Source organism: Sus scrofa, chromosome 9 (assembly GCF_000003025.6).
Source record: "Sus scrofa isolate TJ Tabasco breed Duroc chromosome 9, Sscrofa11.1, whole genome shotgun sequence".
Lineage (NCBI taxonomy): Eukaryota > Metazoa > Chordata > Mammalia > Artiodactyla > Suidae > Sus > Sus scrofa.
This window is the reverse complement of record NC_010451.4, coordinates 18494204-18514971: the sequence shown is the minus strand read 5'-3', so window position 1 is coordinate 18514971 and position 20768 is coordinate 18494204. Positions and strand designations below refer to the sequence as shown.

Sequence of the window (20768 nt, the reverse complement as noted above, 5' to 3'; positions counted from 1 at the left end):
TTAAACCTGAAAGAATTATTCTACATTTGCTTAAACTAACAAATGGATGGTAATGTTATTCGTCAAAAGGTAGAATAGTGAATGGACTGTTTGTCCTACTGCATAAATACCTTAATAAGCATTACAAAGCTGCAACAATTAAAAATGGTGCAGTGCTGACATAGGAACTAGCTGTAGACCAATTCCTTAGAATAGCTAACTATGAAATAGAGCTTACTATAAACAGTAATATCATATATGGTGAAGGAATGAATACAAATCAAAGAACAATAGACAGGTTATTCAAAGCTTGGCATTCAGAAAATTGATAATTTGCTGAGAATTAAAGTTAGAGTCATTCCGTAATAAAGAGTAGTTAAAAGAACAGACTCCATGGACTGCCAGAGTTCAAACATCAGCTACTTCACTTACTAGCTGTGTAACCTTGGTTAAGCAAATCTTTCTCTCTGAACTTCAGTTTTCTCACATATAAAACAGGGACTGTAATATAAGTAGTAGTCTTAAGGTGGTTATGGGCATTAAATAGGAGATAATTCATAACATTTAGTATATTGTTTAGCAAATATTCTTCACTCAATAAACAAGATCAGTTATTTTTATCATCAAACACCAAGATGATTACATATGTTATTGATAGGCTAATATAAAAATAAAACCATGAAAAGTCCATATTTAATTATTCTGAGGTATGAGAAGGACTTTCTAATCATAAACGCAATAGATGAATTTACAAATAAAAAATAAATATTGGACTACATAAGAATTTTAAAATATTGCATTGATGATATAAACAGCTGAAAAGCCGCAAATAAGACAGTTATATGTAAACTATAAAGAGCTCTTACAAATCAATATCAAATCACCAAAATCCTAGACGGTTAACAAATATTAAGATGAATTCAAATAATTTTTAAAATATTCTAAATCAGTATTTAAAACAATGTAAATACAAATATGAATGGGCATCAAATTAGAAAAAGGAATATGGCAGTGCTCCAGTTGATGAGAGTGTGAGAAGATGATCACTCCAGGATGCTGCTGGACAGGATTTATATCATGTAACATTTTGGAGTGCAATTTGGCAACACTTTATAGAAGCTCATAAACGCTTACACCATTTTGGTCTTATTCTAGGAATTCATCCTAGGAAAATAATCAGGAAAGCAAATAAACATTTTGTATACTTATTTTATCATAATGTTGTTTATAATAGCGGGCACATCCATGTGATGGAATAGCATGCAGCCAAAAGAAATCACATCTTTGAAGCATATTGAATAGTGGTCCAATTTCTCACAATAATGGCTAAATCATTATGCAAGTTATAATCAGTAACCATACCAGTAGCTACATTTATCACTGTATCTGCATCTATCTGTGCACCTATATACAGAAGGAAATATGCCAGTTTTCTAGTATTGAGGTAGATAACAGCATTACAGGTAAATTTTACTTTTATTATGTTGTTTGTTTTTAGGGTTTTCTACAATAATTACCAGCAATTGTACCATCTGAAAAAAATAAGACAAACAGTTGAAATATAGATTGCATTCTCTTTGTCTCCGTTTTTAGGAAGGCAAATACTTCACAGGTGATGTGACAACTTTCATTTATGAGGTTTGTTGTATTTCATCCATTTTGCATGAATTTAATTATAACTTTAACCTTTGGAAAATTAATATTCGACATTCTTTTTGGTTTGTTTGTAAAACCTGGAAGTGAAGAACAAAACTGAGGTTATGAAATTCTTCTCAGGAAGAGCTGGAAACATCATTCAGGGCTGTATTCTGTTTAATGTTCACTACCCTTTCACAGGGAACTAAGAGAAATATGAGTCTTGGCATATGTTATTTTCTGCATGAAAGCTTACCCAAACCCCTGGTGTATTTCAATTGCAGGAGTGATAGGCAATAGCATTTTATCATCTCACCCATACAGTTTGGCATTTGATTACATTCAGTTTAGCACTTCGTAATATACTGTCTTTATAATTTCTCCCTCTTATGAACTCTCAAAGCATTTTATCTTTTTACTCAATTTTATCCCATTTTATTCCATTTATCAAGATTTATCCATTGAACAAGTTTTATCTTGTAGTAAAAGCGGCTTGTTCTACCAGACTATAAACTCCTCGCAGTCGGCACCTATATCTTATTCATTTCTATATCTCCTGGACTTTGCCTAGAATGTCTTGCACAGGAAGGTAGTCTTTTGTTACCTAAATGAATGAAAAATGACAAATAACTATTCGATATATTGTCTTCTAATTATTTCAGTTTCTATTTTCTCTCTCCCAACAAGATTGGGAGTTTCAGGAAAGCAAAACCTAGGGTGTCACATACTATTTTTGCACCTAAGACCTACTAATAAACTCAGAAGTATTGCCCACTTAATTAAACTGTGTGAACTTTCATCTTACAAAGTTAAGTTTGGAGGAAATGATCCGAACATGGCTTATTAGCATAACCATTGGGTAACCTTAAACTATGAACAAGGATTTATTTAAAAATTTTTGCTTTTGGTTTTAGCCAACTAATGTATGATAACAAGTGGTTGTTACTTAACGCCACATCACTCTTCCACTTACCACTTGCAAATGTTTCATAAGTACCTGTAATGGACAGGGCATCTTTCTAGCTAGCAAATTAAAAAAGACAAAAATCCCTGCCTTCATAGAGCTTGCATTCTAATGAGGATGGTGGGAGAAGAAATGAATAAGTGAAAATGATCTTAGGTGCTGATAAACGCAGTGTTGAAAAATAAAAAGAGAAAAACAACCAAAAAAATTTGATTGAAAAGTTTCATTGTAGTAAAGACTTTAAGGAGGTAAGGGAGTGATCCTATGGATATCTCAGAATGAGAATTCCAGGCAGAAGCTAGAGCAAGGTATGAGACCTGGGGAGAGTGTGCTCTTGGTGTATTTAAAGAACAAGGACCAAAGGCAATGACCTTTAGGAGATCTACACCAAAAGCGTAAAGTTAGTTCCTGACTTTGCAAAGTTATGTATGATGAGGCATGTAGCACTTAGCATGATGCCTTGTACACATTAAATAACTGCTAAATGTTATTTATCATCATTATGTTAATTATATGAAACAGCCTCTTAGAACATTGCTAGAAAAAAAAAATGCACCATATATTGCTGTCTTTTTAGGGTGAAAACATGTCCAGGTCAAGCTTATTTGATTCTAATACATTATTTCCATACATGACTACTTGCCATGTATTTTTTATTTCTGGTGGATAACTACTTATTCACATTTCTAAAGAAAGTTATTCAAAATGTGGTCCATGGAGCTTCTGAGAAGGAGCTGAGGGAGTTTGAATTTGCCCTATTCAAATGCCCAGAAATATCTGGCATTGGGTTGGTCAGCAGACTGTTCACGCAGTTAAGGTGCTGAAATGGAGGCCCCGCCGCTCAGAACCCAGTGTTCCAGGCTCCCTTGGCGAGGGTTATGGTCGTTCTCATAGACATGAGGTCCTACAGACATCCCCGGCGTGAGCCAAGTTCCCTTAATGGATGTGCTGGAAAGAGCTTGGTGTTACTGAGTCAAGAATGTAATTTGAGCTGTGCCGACAGGAAACAAATTGATCATTTTGGCCCACATACCTGAATTTGAAGCAGCCCTTCTCCATCAGGGAAGCCTCTCCAACATGATGCAGTTAAATTCCCAAATGTTCCTGGATGTGGAGTCCTAATTTAGATTTGCTGCTAAGCCCTTGAATGTATTTTCAAATAGTGTCTCTGAACTTTTAAATGCTCAATGGAAAGTGGGATGAGAGTGGCAGGCATGATCCTTAGTAATATTTTCTTTTTTTTTTTTCTTTCCAAATCAGGAAAACACAAAGACACCCCCCCCACCCAGTTTCCTTGCATTTAGACAAATAAAGGGAGCGCAAAGTATTACCAGGATCTCTTAGAATAGTTTGTCTGCCAAAGACTGCTGAGACTAATAGTTTTAGAGTATAGACGTCGAAGACTTTGTTTCCTAAGCAACAGCAAAAAATAGAGTAAAAATCAATTTCTGAAATTGAAATTAAGTACCATGGTTAAGTCTGTTTCTATACCAAAAACCAAACCAAATAAAATGGGGAAGAAAAATATAATTAATTGGGTTTTCTTAAATTCTTCATTGATCCACTTGTATTGAAACATATGCCCAAACAGAAACATATACCCCAAATACTTTCACTGTTACTAAAATGTTCAATGGTGTCAGGTGTGAAATTTCATTAGGAAAATTACTGTAGGTGAGAGGAAAGAGAAGAACAGAGGTTACGTAGAGCTAGAATAAAAAAAAGAAACAGAAATTTTGGCTAAATTGTCCTAGTTTCTTTTATTCATTACTTTGTACTTCTTTTATGAAGTCATTCTATCTTTTTTAAACCCTTCCCACTTTAAGAAAAGCAAATACACTCAAGATTTAGATGATAAGCAACCTTTTGTCTTGTTTTAACCATTTTATTGAGCTGTGATGACATGATAAACTGCATGTATTTGAAGTGTGTAATTTGCTAGAGTTTGACATACGTCTCCACCTGTAGATTTATCACAATCAAGAGGGTGAACACATCTATCTATCAGTCCCTAAAGTTTCCTCCTGCTCTTTTGTAAGCCTTCCCTCCTCTCACCCTGTCCATTATCACTCAATAACTGATACGCTTTCTGTCACTACAAATTTGTTTACCTCTTCTAGAATTTTATACAAATGGAACCATATTGGATTCATATGGTATGTGCTCTTTCTGGCTGGCTTATTTCACTCAGGCTGATTATTTTGGGATGTGTCCATGTTTTTGCCCAGATCAATAGTTCATTCCTTTTTATTGTTGAGTAGTATTTCATGCTATGAATGTAACACAATTTCTTTATCTATCTGCAGATGGACTTTTCCCCCTAGTTTTTAGCTATTACAGATAAAACTTTTATGAAATTTTTGCAACTATCTTTAAGTGAACATAGGCTTTCATTTATCTTGGGTAAATGCCTTGGAGTGGAATTGCTGAGTCATGTTGTAGATAGATGTTTAAATTTTTTAGAAACTTCCAAACTTTTCTAAAGTGGCTGTACTATTTTACATCCCCAAAGTGATTGTTCCATTCTGTATTTACAGACTTCTCTCCCACTGGTGGGACATTTTCGAGTTCCGGTGGTAGTAAGAACATACCTGTTTCTTCTAGATGGACAGCTATCCTCACAATGAGTATACTCCCAAATTTGTACCTCTAATTACCATCTTCCTCTGGATCTTCAGCTCCACAGTTAGGACTGATAATTAGCTAGTCATCTATTTTACTAGAATTTTTATGAGATTTTGAAGCTGGGACACATGATCCATGCCCCAACTCAGCCCCCCTCAATTCTCTTTCCTTTGGGAGAACCCAGGGTAAAACTGCTTCCCGGCATGATCCAACCCTATCATGAATAAAACCTTTCTTTAATTCTCTTGAACGCCTTTGACACAGAATGTGAGTTTCACATAAAGACTTCACTAAATATTTCACCAAAGACATCAAGGGCTATGGACACAGAGAATAAGAGGGTTTTCTGATCACTAACACAGCAAGCTCACTGGGGCTAAAGTCTCTGCTTGAAGAAAAAAGGACTGGTAAGATGGTAGGAACCTGCCCCCATCTGCTGTGAGGAGATGGGGTTCTGAGTCAGACCTTGGCTAGTACCACTGTTAGTTGAGTGACCTCCAGTAAATGACTTAACTTCTCTGGGTCTATGGGTAGACTGGAGCCACCCCATAGAATTCTTTTAAGGTTAAATAAGTAGTTAAATGTTTGACCCATGTTAAATACTTGATGTTAGATTTGATAAGCATTTTAACCACATAAAACCCAAATCAGCCTTCTGATATCTGTATTTGTCTTGACTCAAACCATCTTTTGACCCTTACCTTATCTTGTATTCATTGGTAGTATTGATTTTTGTTGGGGTGTGTGTGGGGGGGATGTTCTCCCCTCTCTCCTAGCCTTACTACTTTTACTACACCGTTAGAATCTGGTGAGAATTCATTATAATCACTTCTGTTGCATAGGCTCTGAACTTTCTTGTAGTTCTTTTACTTTGTTCCTTGTTTTCACAGAATTCACAGTTCAGTAAGGAAACTATATATTAAAGAGATAACTGTAAATGTTAAAATGCTCAGGGACTTGGTTTTGAGTTTTTCACTAACTCAGCCAGTGATCATGGCTTTAAATACCAGTTATATGCTAATATCTTCTTTGAAATGCTAGACTTGTATATCCAGCAGCTCACTTGATGTCTCCACTCAGATGTATAAAAGATATCTCAAAATTAACATGTCCAGAACCAAACTTCTTATTTTTCCCAAGACACCTGCTCTATCCACAACCTTCACATCAGCCAGTGATAAATTTTGCCTTCAAGTTGCACATGCCAACAGGTCTGGAGTCGTCCTTGCCTCCTGTCTTTCTCTCACACCTACATCTACTATCTTCAAAATATATTCAGAACCTGGAGTTCCCGTCGTGGCGCAGTGGTTAACGAATCCGACTAGGAACCATGAGGTTGCGGGCTTGGTCCCTGCCCCTGCTCAGTGGGTTAATGATCCGGCGTTGCCGTGAGCTGTGGTGTAGGTTGCAGACGTGGCTCGGATCCCGTTTTGCTGTGGCTCTGGCGTAGGCCGGCAGCTACAGCTCCGATTCAACCCCTAGCCTGGGAACCTCCATATGCCGCGGGAGCGGCCCAAGAAATAGCAACAACAACAACAACAAAAGACAAAAAAAATAATATATATACATATATATATATATATATATATATATATATATATATATATATATATATTCAGAACCTGACCACTATTTTTTTGTTTGTTTGTTTTGGTTTGGTTTTTATTTCCATGTGCCTTAGTTTTGTCCAAGCTACCATTACCTTTAAACTTGACCATGACAATTGCTTCTTAACTGTTATCTTTGATTCCAGCTTTTTTTATTATTATTATTAAAGTATAGTTGATTTACAAAGTTTTATCAACTTCTGCTGTACAACAAAGTGACTCAGTCACACACACTTCCCTGTGCTGTACAGTAAGGTCCCATTGCCCATCCACTTCAAATATAACAGTTTGCATCCAAAAAACCCCCAAAACGCATAAAGTCAAATTATTCAAAACATCGGCAAGAATGATCTTGCTGAAACATGGTACTACTCTGAAGTTTCTTCCCACCTCATTCACAGCAAAAGCCAGTGTGCCACAATAGCTTCAGGAGACTTATAAGATCTACTTTGCACACTCTCCATTCACTTTTCTCTCTACCTTTCTGACTTTATTTTATACTATCTTCACTCTCCTTCAGCCACTCTGAGCTCCTTACCATCATCAAACGAGCCAGCCATATTCCTTCACATAGAATATTCATACCCCATATAGCCTTCTGACTTATTTTCATTTCCTTAAGATCTTTATTCGAGTTGCATTTTCAGTGATGTTTACCTCAATCAGCCTATCAAAAAATTTAGCCACTCCAATACTTTTTAATTTCATTTATCTGTTTTACTTCTCTTTAGTGTGTATTGATATTTAATAGATGAAACTGTTGCTACTTATCTTTGTTATTATTTCTCCCCTACACTAAAAGGTCAGCTCTGTGAGGTAGAGATTCTTGTCTATTTAGTTCATTACTACATTCCCATTGCTTAGAAACATTGCTGTTCAACACAAAGGTAAATGTTGAATAAATGAATGATGAATGATGGAGTCTTTTTTTTTTCCCCATCACATTGCTTATTCAACATATATACTCCCGTCTTTTCCAGGGCCATGACTTGAACATATCTAAAAGTTAACACACCATTACCCCTTTCATTTTTTATATGGATGTAGAAATTCCTAAGGCACCGGTTAAACCTCCTAGAATACACTGAAGTGGAAAATATCAATAATACTTCCTTAAAAAAAAAATCCTTTGCTTTAGAGGAGCTTACAAAGAAAATTTAGAAGCCTCACATGGACACTATGGACCATGAGAAATAATCAACTAATTGTAGAGTTAAATCTCTAAGAAATCCATTAGTGAACATAGAGACTATAAAATAAGAATATTAAAATTATAATGAGACAAGGGGAAAAATAAAGTAAAATGAGAGAAGGGGGCACTCTAAAGCAGAATTTCGTTGTCTTAGAGATTATCTCCAAGTTCCCCAGGCTCAAATCTTTGGCTGCTTTTGACTTCAGGTTTTCAGACTATAAAGCACCTGTCAGATTTTTACAGATTCTCTCTCTTCAGTTACTCTATTTTCACTCATGCATTTAGTAAATTGTTTTAGAGCACTTATTATGCACCAGGCACTTGGTTAGGCACATGGGAATACAAGGTGAAAAGACAAGCATGATACCTACTTGCCTGGAATATTCCGCAAGGAAAATATATATACTAAATAAGTCATTGTCAATGTGACAGACATTGGGAAGAGTGCTCTGTAGAGCTAAGGGAGTGAGTCAGGGATGACACCATACGAATGTTTCTTATATTGCTCCTTGTCTTTTTGTTACCATTATCATCCTAATTAAGACCCTCATTATCTCTGCTACCTCCATCATTCTCCCAGCTCTCCAACTCTGACCATGTGTGTCATGATTAAATGTTTATTGGCATTGTCTAATTACAGTATGGCTATAGCCTTTTCCACCTTATTTCCCACTCTTCCTCAAACACAGCCCATGTGTTCTACTTTCACTCATGCTGCTTCAAGCAATAAATGTACTTTTTGTCTTGATCTGTTTTCCAGCTCAAACTTCCTCTCTTACTGCAAATCTGTCTTCTTCACTCCAACACATGGGCTAGTGAATATTGTCTGAATCCATAGCACTTGCCCCTTCATTTATTTTTATTTCATCATAAGCTCTTGCGTGATATTTTTTGTGCTGTTACACTCTGTCTTAAAGACAGAAACATTGAAGACCAGACAAGTTTTGAAAATCGAGACTTAAGAGAAGGGCAAACCAAAATTAAGTCATTTAATTTCTTAGAATTATGTCATCTTCTCATATGCAAAAGGAAGACACTTTATTTGACTTGGAGATTTCTTGAGATGATCAAATGAGATGAGAGTATTTCCTAAAGCGTGGTATACTTAAGATGGTATATGCCAAACATTTTAAAAAATTTATACTTCAATTTTAATTTAAATTTAAAAAGAAAAATTGGAACTAGAATATAAGCCATCAATTCTCTTTTCAATTAGGCTTTATAAATTATTTCTGTTTATTTTACTTTTTAACCTTATTAATGTTCTACATGTATTATTCATATGTTACTTATTAATTATAGAGAATGAGTCTTATTTTGGTTTATTCTGGTGATAAGGTCACTTAAAATAAATTTATCTAAATAAAAAGTGAGTCAAATTAAGTTTAAAAATAACCTAAGTAAACAGCAATGGATGTAGAATATTTAAAAATGGATGGGTTTAGATAAATACTGAGGTAAGGCATTTTAAGTACTTTGTGGGCAAAATACTTTGTATACCTTAAAGATTAAATACTTTAATTTCATCTAAAGATGCTTAAGGTAAAGAAGCTGACTTAGAGGAGGCACCTAGTAAGTTGATCTCTTTTATATTCTTTAAGCTGGAGAGAGGTTGCAATTAATATTAGGAATATTTTCAGTAACACTATCTGCAATTGACATTTGCACTGAAGATTTCAGCAGCTGCTGTTTCTGTTTTATGTAGGAGGCAGAATGAAAAAGGAAGAGTTTGTATGCTTTCATTAGCCGGTCTCATTTTTAAGGAAATGAAAGAAGGAGTTATTTATTTATGAGTATGGTCGTATATATTAAACTTTATAAAAGATCACCTGTATCTAGCTATGGAAGGGGGAGAATTACAAAGTGAAAACACTGACAGGTGGTAGGCCACGAATCAACAAGTCTCATTGATTTATCTTTTAAAATGCTATTTTTCAAAGCACTTTTAACCCTTCTAACAGTGACTTTGATTTATCTCTTAATGTATTAAGATGAGTAAGAGGTAAAAATAAAAATAGAGGGTAATAATAAATACTTGATGTGTGTCTATGTAGTGCCTTCCTTTCTTCTCCCAGAAGTATGAAGCAGTTTAATTCAAGTGATATGCTCATTCGTTTGTTCATTCATTCAGCAAATAACTATTAAATTATTCAAATATATTTATCTAGTGCCTGCCATGTGCAAGGGGCTATGTAGTCATCTGAGGATACAAAAATAAATAAGGGATTTTCTCAATTTTTTCAGTCATTTAGGGGGAAATAGTTAAGTTCAGAGTAATTACAAATGAATGTTAGAAGAGCTGAACCTGAAGATGTGTACAGATACAATAGGAAATGTTAGTTTTAGTGCCTTAGTATAAACTGGCCCTGTCTCGAGGGATCGGGAAAAATTTCCTAGGGAATTATTGAGCCAAGTCTCAAAAATGTGTAAAGATTTGTCACATGTAGAAGGACAAAAAGGAGCAAGAAACTGAGGTGGAAAGGTAGGACTGCAGGTGGAGAAAATAGCAGGTACAAAGATACAGTCACATAGGATGTGTGCAGGAACCAAATAACTTTCATGAAGACCCACGATATGGCACGAGGACAACTTCATCAAAAATGGCCATTTGACTTGAAAGATCATTCGCTTATAGATCAATTAAGGGGTTGTATTGTCATGAACTAACAGATTGTTTGAATGCCAAGTGACTTTAGAAATTGATTTTATAGTCTAACACCCAGAGGTAAGACAACTGTTAAAAATGAAATTGAACTAAAAGTATTGACTCCAAAATTAACACCCTACTTGCATGGATAGGAAATAATCCTGCTGTTGAGATAGCTAGAATACTGGGCTGTATAACTGAATCATAATTGATAAGATAGAACTCATGCCAAATGGCTCAGATTAGATGAGTGGTGTTTAAATATCTCTATTTATGTCAAGCTTTGGCAAAGAATGTAAATTTGAAGGGATTGAATTGAATTTTCTGTTACAAAATGATTCAACTACCCATCTATTAACACTGTGTAGCTTTATCAGGAAAACTGCCTATAGTCTAGTTTATTGTATTGCTTTCTGTATTCACAAGTCAAAGTTCTTGCATATTCCATTTGCTACCGATTCTTTCTTGGCTGCTGGCTTGATGTTCTGCTACTTTATTCCTCACTTATACACACTCAGTTCTATATTCCTTTGATAATTATTGCCATATTAATCTATATCCTTAGTTGTAGCAAAATTTAATTGTAAACGTGGGCAAATCACAGCATGTGGATTCAGAACTGCTATAGAGGTTCAGAATCCATTTCAGTTTTTCCTTCTATGAGAAATCCATGAAATGAAATGAGACTCTGAGAAGACTCTCAGAAAAACCCAAACTGTTCAGAAAGCTTAAGAAAAATATTCATTTGGTTCAGAACAGAGACATTCGTGAAGCTGAAAGTCTTTAAATTTATGAAAGATTTTTACAAGGGTTTGGAAACTGATTTGTTTCTGCACTAATGGAATAAAAAAGGGAAAAGGACTTAGGACCGTAGACTTCCTAACAATGGAGATAGTTAAATACAATGATAAAAAGAGTTTTAAAAAATATTCTCTGCTTCATGTTACTAAGCACGTGTTCTCTGTCTAGACTACCACGTGATTTTTTTTTTTTGGGGGGGGGGTTGTCTTTGTTTTTTTGCCTTCCCTGAGATTAGAGGATGAATAAAATTGGTAGAACACTGTAAACCAGCTATGATGGAAAAAATAAAAATCATTTAAAAAGATAATAAAATAAAAACAACATTTTCATTGCACCCATACTCTGTGCCAGGTACTGCTCTAAACAGTTTATGTGTATTATGTCATTTGATTCTTATTATCAACACAAGGCATATTTTCCATTATTACCCAGTTTTTTAGAATTGACACTATTTGTCCAAGGTTACAAGTGTGGTAGTAGTAGTCCATTTCACTTCTAACTCTAGGTAATTAATTAATATATGAGAGTGACTTTTAAATAGCATCATTATTAGGTGACTTCCTGGAATCTCTTGCATGAAACATTTCACAATAAATCTTATACATACTCTTGTCAGACATGCTTATTAAACACTAAAACCTCATATGTAGGCCAGTAAAGTTCTCCAGGTTTTTTGGGGGGAGGGAAGTGTATTAATTTAGAGGCAAGCCAGTTTGACTTGTTTGAGTTTGTATAAAATAATGGCTAGAACAGTGATTTCTCAAGCTGACTGTGGCATCCTAGAGTATATGGGACTCAATAAGGTTGCCTGGGCTAAGAATGTGGGGTTTTCATGCCCATGTGCAAGACAGTTGACCTTCAGATCACCAAAGGAAGAGAAATGAAACTGAGACCCCTGCATAAATCTGAAAACTTCAGAGATCTCATTTAACAAAAGGACTTCAAAAAACTTCATGCATTAGTGCAGGGAAGCAATAATGAACAGTGTTTCTATTATGGGTGGAAAAGGGGAAAAAAAGTAAATTTAACCCTTTTGTGTGGAGAGAATAACACTAAGCCAAATATATTAAACAAAATGTTCCTGGACTATTTGTATCTCTGGGCAACTAGCAGAAGAACGTGCAAAATTATTCTGTAGCAATGATTGTACAACAAAGGTCCCTGGACTCCCAAAGGAAGCACAATCTTACCAAAGAAGATCTTAGAATAAAAAAGTATAGTAGCATGCAAAAACAACCCACCGTGAGTGAAATCAGCAGGATTAGGCTTCCAAGAATATTAGATTAAAAGGGTACAGGGTAAGGACTACAGACTGTGTGTTTTAAATTAAAAACATGACAGAGGAAGGAATAAATATTATAGTAAGAGTTCCCACTGTGGCACAGTGGGTTAAGAATCTAGTTGCAGAGGCTCGGGTCACTGTGGAAGTGGGGGTTCAGTCCCTGGCCAGGTGCAATGAGTTAAAGAATCGTGCATTGACACAGCTGCAGTATTGGTTCTATCCCTGGCTCAGGAACTTCCATATACAGCTTCTGGGTGAGGCCATTAAAAAACATATTTCATAACAAAAGAATAGAACACTATAATACAAGACAGTGAATTTTAAGAAGAAATATCTAAAATTCCTAGAAATTTAAAAATATTTTAAAATATATTTATAATTCATTAAAATACTTTGTAGATAGCTAAAATGATAGATTAAAACTTAAACTAAAAATAATAATGACATCTGAGAATATAACCCTAAAAGTAGCAAAGATAAGAATAATAGGAGATATATGAAGCAATAGGATGTGTCAAATGAAAAGGTCCAGGAAAAATATAAAAGTATTTTAGGAGGAAAGGATAGAGAGTATCAAGGGGAAAAGTATTAGAAAAAATAATGACTGGCATTTGTTTATAATTAGCCAGGTTAAAGAACCATAATGAGTTCCAAGCAGAATTCTGGAAAAATAATGTTGTATTGAAACTGCAGCTCAAAGAGACAAAGAAAAAATGTCTTTGTAGTCTTATAATGGGACAATTGGATTGACAGCAGACATCTTATCCTAAAAATAGATACCAGAAGAAGGTATGCGATGATATCTTCAAAGTGCTGAGGGAAAATCATTGTCAATCTAGAAATATTTATCTACCTATGCTATCCTTCAGATTCTAAAGTGAATGTAGACAGTTCAGGAAAGACGTAAAAAGACTGAGCATGTTTAACCTTCACAGATATTTGCAGAAATAGGTACAAGAGTAAGAAGGAGAATTAGGAGGGTTAGGATATTTAAAATAATAATGAGAAAATAAATTGATACATGTGGGAGTTATTTTGGCTAAACATAAATAAATAATGGTGATAATAATGATGACAGATTTGGTCCGGAATAGAACTGCTACAATAAGATAGAACTAAAATGCTATCAAATAATAACATGGAATATTAAGCATAGTATTAAAATCATCAATAATACAATTTTATAAAAATTAATTTGAAAATATAGATCTAATGAAAAGAAGGATTAGCACTTCAAATATCAATATTTATCATAAAGCAGAGTAAACAAGATAATGTTGTAATGGCACAGGTAAATAAAAAGAGAATAATCAAAAAAGAACCCAGAAACAATTAAATGCCTGCTTATGTGATCTAGACATATGAGTTAAGAGTATTGCAAGTCAATAGGGAAAAGGAACGACACTCTTATACACCAGCAGAAAGGAGGGAAGGAAAGAGGAAGCGAGGAAGAAAACTGGCTATACATATAAGGGAAAACTAGATTTTCATCCTACACTATAATTTTTTTTAAAAAATTGAACACTTAGAAGAAAATATGATAAACTTACAAATTTAAAATAGGGAAATTTTTCTTAAGATACAAAATTATACACACATGAAGTAAAATATTGATAAATTTTAGTATATGAGAACTATGTATGATAAAACATAAATGAAGCTAAAAGTCAGAGATTGAGAGCAGATATTTTCAGTGAATGAAATAAACAAAGAATTAGTGTCCAAAATACATAAAGTACTTTTACAAATCAATAGGAAAGCTATAACGTAATTTTAAAATGAACAACAGCTGTGAATAGAAGGAAATTCAAATGGATAGTATATGAAAAGATGCGAAGCCTCACCAGTAATTAAGAAAATGCACATCAAAATTTCAAGGAGTTAACTTTACGTGTTATTTTTGGAAAAAAATGAATAAGCCTGATTATAATGTGTCATTTAGAATATAGGACTCATATAAACTACAAATTATGTAAATTGGGAATAAATTTGTAACATAAGTTCAAAACGGACACATCTGATGATCCATCAATTACATTTTGAAGTATCTAGGTAAAGTTATATGTACTTAAAGAGAGAAGTACAAGAATGTTTCTTGAACATTATCTTCACATGAATTTGAGGTGGAGTGGAGTCGGGTGGGAGATTTTGATTTTATAATGAAGAATATTTAAAATTAATCTGAATCATATATGGCAAAATGTTAACATTTATTAAATCTAAGTGGTATGTACATGAGTGAATGTTAAATTGCTTTCTTATATCTCTGTGTGCCTAAATATATCATAATTAAACATTTAAAAATGAGGGCACCTGAGATATTCAAACACTAAAGAATTGATTTTGATGATTTTTGAGATCAGAAAAAAAAAATAAGTAGGCTTAGCCCACTATAGTTAGAGTTAATGTTTTTATTAATTGTGGTGACTCAAACACTTTTTCCACACTTATCCATGACTGGTTGGTTCTTTGGGGCAGAAATATAAGTATCTGCAATTGGGTCTTTTGTTTTAGTATACCTATACAATTACAGGGACCATTTTTCATATTGTCCATATAAGTAAAACTTGTATGAATAATTGGCTATTCCTTTGCCTTTTTAGGTACATTGACACTAATTATTGCACTTTTTCCAATTGACATTTATTATTAGACATACATAGAATCTAAAAAAATTGTAATTTTCTTCCTGAGTTCCCATATTATTTTTCAAATAGCTGTTATGCCATTCTGCAGTGAAATTTATCACTTTATACCTCTGTGTCCCCAACTCTATACAACTTCTTGAGAGGCGGGATTATATATTACTCATTCTGGGGTCCCTAGTGCTTGACAATAGTAATTAGCAATACAGGTTTTTTGGAAAAGTATTGTTTACCTTTTTAATCATTTAAGTAATAACATGAGTATATCTCATTGTAGAAGACTCAAATCTTACACAACTATGTACAGCAAATATAACTGTTTTATAAATTCTCCTCCCCTTTCACTACTCTCTACAGAGGTAACTAACATCAACTTTTTTGTATCCCTGTGAACTGAAGCTAAATATCATGTTTATCTTCTTTTAGTCATAAATTCTATGTAGTGTGTACTTGACACTTGCTATTTGATAAGGCGACTGATTTTGGATCCCAAGGGCTATTGAGAATGTGTATCAGAAATGCAAAGACATCAAAAAATATTTAAATGTTTATTGGTTTTGTACATTGATATTTTTATGTTACAAACATGTATTTTCTTTGGTATATATTATACACCAAAACTAGATAGATTTTCAAGCTACCAGATATTAGTTTTTAGGGTTTAATATTTACTGTTTTTATAAATGTCTATGATATATTTAGATGATTTTTAAAAGGAAATCACTTGTGTGCTAGACAGAAAATGTAGCTGTATAATTCTTAATGGCTTGATTTAAATATTGCATTTTACCGTGAGAATTCAGAGGAGCCTCACACAGTGTGTGTGTTGAGGCATGAACCAAAAGCTGCTTAAAAGGATTAATGTTGCATCTCAAACTCAGCTGCACTGGTAGGCTTCTGTCATATGAGAGATATTAAAAGTGAAATTATAAAGGAAAAGTTCTGCCCAGGTATTGATGATACACAGATGGAAAGCGTCTCAAAAACTTGTTTTCCATACATGGCAGAGCTGCAAAAGTTATTTATCTCAATCAACAGAGCAATGGTTAGAGACCATTAGGATTTACTGCAGGCAGCTGCTACCTTTTTGTAGCAGGCACACCTGCCCAGAGAGAGCCCAGTGAAGATAGTTATATAACCATGGCAATGGCTTCATTCCACTGACATGACACCCATCTTTAAGAAAACTTTTACAATTGAAAATATGTGGGTATGCTTCTATTGACTCTTCTAGACTTTCCAAGTTGGTGGATTCTCTTACTTTTCCATAGACACATTCAAAAAATATATTTTGAGTACTTACACTGTGCTAAGCATTTGCATAACATGAGCATGGATCGTGACTACAAATGACCTATTCCACACTTTCTCTCTCCAAATATCTATTTAAGGAGCAGTAGTTATTATTGCTATGTTTAAAGTTAAATCTTAACTGGTAGGCCCAATCTATTTTTTTAAGAACTCCATCCTACAAAAGTTTATAAAGCCTCTGGCCAGGTGTGTAAATAATTAAAGGTTCAATTTAGAGCTAAACCAATCAACAAAATGATCAAGCATCAAAGATCCTCCAAGCCCCAGTTTTAGTGACTTTGGAAATCTAAACGAAGAAAGTGTAAAAATTATTTTATGATCTGGCAGCCCCATCAGAGTAAATTAACATTCTTTGATTTCCCCTAAGTTATTTGAAAGCTCACTATTGTTTTCTCACCTCTTTATTGCCAGATTCCATCTTAAAATGTTAAAAATAGAAATCTCCACTCATTAATTTATGGATGAATGGTTCCCCCCCTTTTATCTACTTTATTCTGTTAACTGAATAGTCTTTTAACATGGCTTAGACAAATTCTATGTGGGAATAATAAATACCTTTCACATCATAGCAATATTGGGGTAAGCTATGGTCCTGCTGAGTGGCTCTTTGAACACTAAGCAGGAGTTATCATTTATTTATTTTTGGGGTTTCTGTGGCACTTTTCTTCCAAAGAGTACAAGGTGCGACATGGAGAATTTTGCACAGGGGTTGTCTAGGAGTGTCAAAAGGAAATTAAAGGAAAGCAGAGTTCGTAGGAAGTGAGAACACACAGCAAAAATAACAGCTAATGGCAAAACCAAGCCCCAGGTGGCCATTTGGCATGTTGAAAAAGGTAGAAGAATCAGGCCTGCCCCAAGGGTGCCACAGTTTGCTTTTCAGAGCCCGAGGTCATTTTATCAGAGCTATGCCTTGGTGAGCACTAGACATTTCTGTTCAATACTCACATGAAGACCCACAGACCCAGAATCAGAACATAGACTCATTGGGCAGGAAGGGGCTCTCAAAATCTTCTGCCCAATCTTCTGAATTCCCAGATGAGGCAAATCTAGCTCAGAGAAAATAAAGAAACCATCTAGAAACCAAGCCAGGGTTAGAACCCAGGTTATTCATTCATTCAACAAACATACATTGAATTCATTGTGCTAAACATTGTTCCAGGCATCAGGGTTCCTTTAGTCAGTAACATGGACATGGGTCCTGATCCCACACTGCTGCTGTCTCCCTCCAGTTGTTTACAAGGATATTCAGTGAACTTTATAAACCAGCATTCTGTTGACTGAAGACCCAATCCTCTTTGAGGGTAAATCTCAAGTGACTTAGAGTGAGAGAAGGAAGTTCTTTTCCAATTATCTGTGTGATGGCATTCTTTGGTCAAGAGGTGCTTCTAGGGCACATCCATCAGGTCAGCTGGAAAACATTTACTTGATTGAGTTTCATTTGTATAGCAATGGCAGGAAGATTTTCCTTGCTGAGATGAGCAGTTTAATTTTTTGTCTTCTAGTAGGACGGGCAAAGGTTGAGACACTATCTCTCTTGGAGAAAATATTGGTCTCTTAAAATTGACTTCACCTTTAAAATGCCTCAATAATAGTCTAAACCCTAATAAGATAATTGAAATTGGAAGCACATGGTGGTAAAATCACATGTGAGAATTCTTCAGAGGAGCATGGTTTAAGAGCTGCCATGAATCTACCTTTTCAAAAGTGACATTCCAATCTTCCTTTTAACACTGGATATCACTATAGGAAAACTCTGGGATTTGAAAAAGAAAGAAAGAAAGAAAAAGGAGTAAATCATGCTATTTTAGTTTAAAGGTAGATTTAAGCCCCTCTCCATTCCCCAGTCTCCAGGCAGTAAACCTGTGCCTATAAAAGCAGCCCAGGTTGTCTTAGCGGTGGAATCAATGAGTTTAAAAGCTAAGAACCTTCACTCTGGCATTAGGGAATAAGCTCCCTCCTGCTCACCGTGCCCTTTGTCCCGGGCCAGCCTCTAAAGAAAGTGATATTTTTGCAAGCTGGGGATAAGGCTGGCTGATGGTCAGAGGTGGGACTTCTCCTGGACCACATGGAGTTGAAGAGGGGGCAAGGAAGGGGCACCTCTGTTTCCAGCCACCCTAATAACCCGAGATTCTCCGAGGATCCGAACAGGATTCAGACTCTGGAGACACCTGTTTGTGACCACAAGGCCAAGTCCGCGGAGGCCCCTTCCTCTCCTTGGTGCCTGGCAGCTCCTGTATTGGCTGCTTTACCTGCGAGGCTGTGTGTGGATGTCTTTACGCGCGCGGCCACCGCCGCCAGCACGTACCGTCAAGGCAGCGGGAAGCCAAGCGAGGAGAGCGGCTGCGGGAGCCGAGAGCGGGAGGTGAGCCGCCTCCCGGACGACTTGACTGCGCCTTCCCTTGCTCCTGACACACATGGAGTTTTTGTGGTGACGGAGCCGGAGCACCGCAGACAGATACTTCACCGCCTGGATGTGTGTGAGCTGGCTGGGAAGGCAGCGCCCGCCCGCCTCACCCGGACCTCCTGCTGGCAGGATGTAAACGTACCTGCGGACTGGCCAAACGGGATTGCCTTCCCCCCAGCCTCCTCCCTCCTCCCACCCTCTCCCTCTGCTAACCAGCATGAGAGGAACTGAGAAAGCAACAGCCTGCAAGTGACAGCTCCAGCCCGATTCCGTTGGTCTCTGAGCCGAGGTGGGAAGTTGATTGTGCAGCAGCTTCGCTGCGAATTCCTTCCATTGGCATCGCTATGTTTGCCTCTATCTGGTATGCCAAGAAGCTGGGTCGCAGGTTCGTGCACAACGCCAGGAAGGCGAAATCAGAAAAGGTAGGGAACGGGGATGGGGGATTGGGGGTGGGGGAACGGGTTGAAGATTACCTTTTCCGTTTGCCAACTGCCTGCTCTGGACTGCTGGTCGGAGTACAGACGCAGGCTTTCTTAGCTTGGGATGAGAACCTGCCTTTCACTGGAAATGTAGTCCATGACACTTACAGAAGAGGGAACTCTTGGAACCTAGCTACTTGGGAAGGAGGCACGGAGGGTCTAGCAGGATCATTTGCTATCCAAAATATGGGGTGCAAGCATCAATTGATGGTGTCTCAACAGAGACTTCATATTCCTTTAAAAGGCACAGGGCGAAAGCAATTGAGCAGCCGAAATCTTTGCTTCTCCAGGGAGCACTCTAGTAAACTTGTTGCTACACTGGGTTATTTTTATTACTACCATCTTTGGTTCTGAAAGGGGCATTATAAATCCCTCAGCGTTCCTCCAGGACTTGTGTCCTAGGAGCACATTATTTGGGACTCTCAGGGGTCCAGACATGGACCAGAATCCGCAGGGGTGCTTGATATCTTTTCAAATCAACACATCCATCGTTTCCAAGTGTTTACCCTGGGCAAGAATTCTGTTTCTAATTGAATGGTCGAGGCCACTTAGAGAATGGCTTTGTATTTCTTTTATTCAGCATGACTGGTTGTTTCCAGATTTCCCTCGTTAGTTATATTTCTCTAAGAAATTAAAATGGCCTATAAGTCCTAAGATGCATAACAAGCTTGCGTCTTTAATTTGTCCTATGCTTTCAGAGGCACTGGTCAAACTGTCATGTTTCGGAAATTGGTATCCAATTTGCTAGGTGATGGAGAAACTTCTAAAGATAATAACATTCTGTGAAACTGAGATTTTTTTCCATACCACTTTGAGGATGTGATCTTTGGCCCAGCATCCTTTCTGCCTTAAACCTACTCATGAGATTGATCCGGAGGTGGCTTTCCTGGCCTGTGGCACAGTCCTTCCTCTCAAATGCAAAGATCCCTTCTCTTAAACTTGCTATTTGTTCCTGCAGAGTGGGAACGCTGGTAAAAGGACCAAGAATCCAGTGATAAACCAGAATATGATTGTAGTGTGAAAAGAGGGGGTAAAAAAAAAAAAAAAACCTCATTGGCGTTCTGACTTGAGGGTTGTAGCCTTTCAGAATGTCTGGGTCTGAGGATTGTAGGATGTTGACAGGCTTGTTATTTAGTGGCACTTCTGGTGGGGGAGTAGTAGGGAGAGACAAGGGTGGGATAGAATTGACTCCTTTCC

General features: G+C 36.3%; 1 protein-coding gene across 11 annotated transcripts in view; it reads left to right on the top strand.

The window, feature by feature from the left end:
• The window catches only part of DLG2 (discs large MAGUK scaffold protein 2), a 1971427-nt gene that overhangs the window by 1032446 nt on the left and 918213 nt on the right, over window positions 1-20768 (top strand). Inside the window, exon 1 of one of the 11 annotated variants that reach the window (XM_021102313.1) lies at window positions 18524-19514. The exons of 7 other annotated variants lie outside the window; for them this stretch is intronic. In XM_021102313.1, coding sequence (XP_020957972.1) covers window positions 19437-19514 — 78 coding nt within the window. In that variant the 5' untranslated portion in view covers window positions 18524-19436. Of the gene's footprint in view, window positions 1-18523; window positions 19515-20768 lie in introns of those variants that run through there. 3 more of the 11 variants (XM_021102315.1, XM_021102314.1, XM_021102316.1) reach the window with 3 other exon arrangements.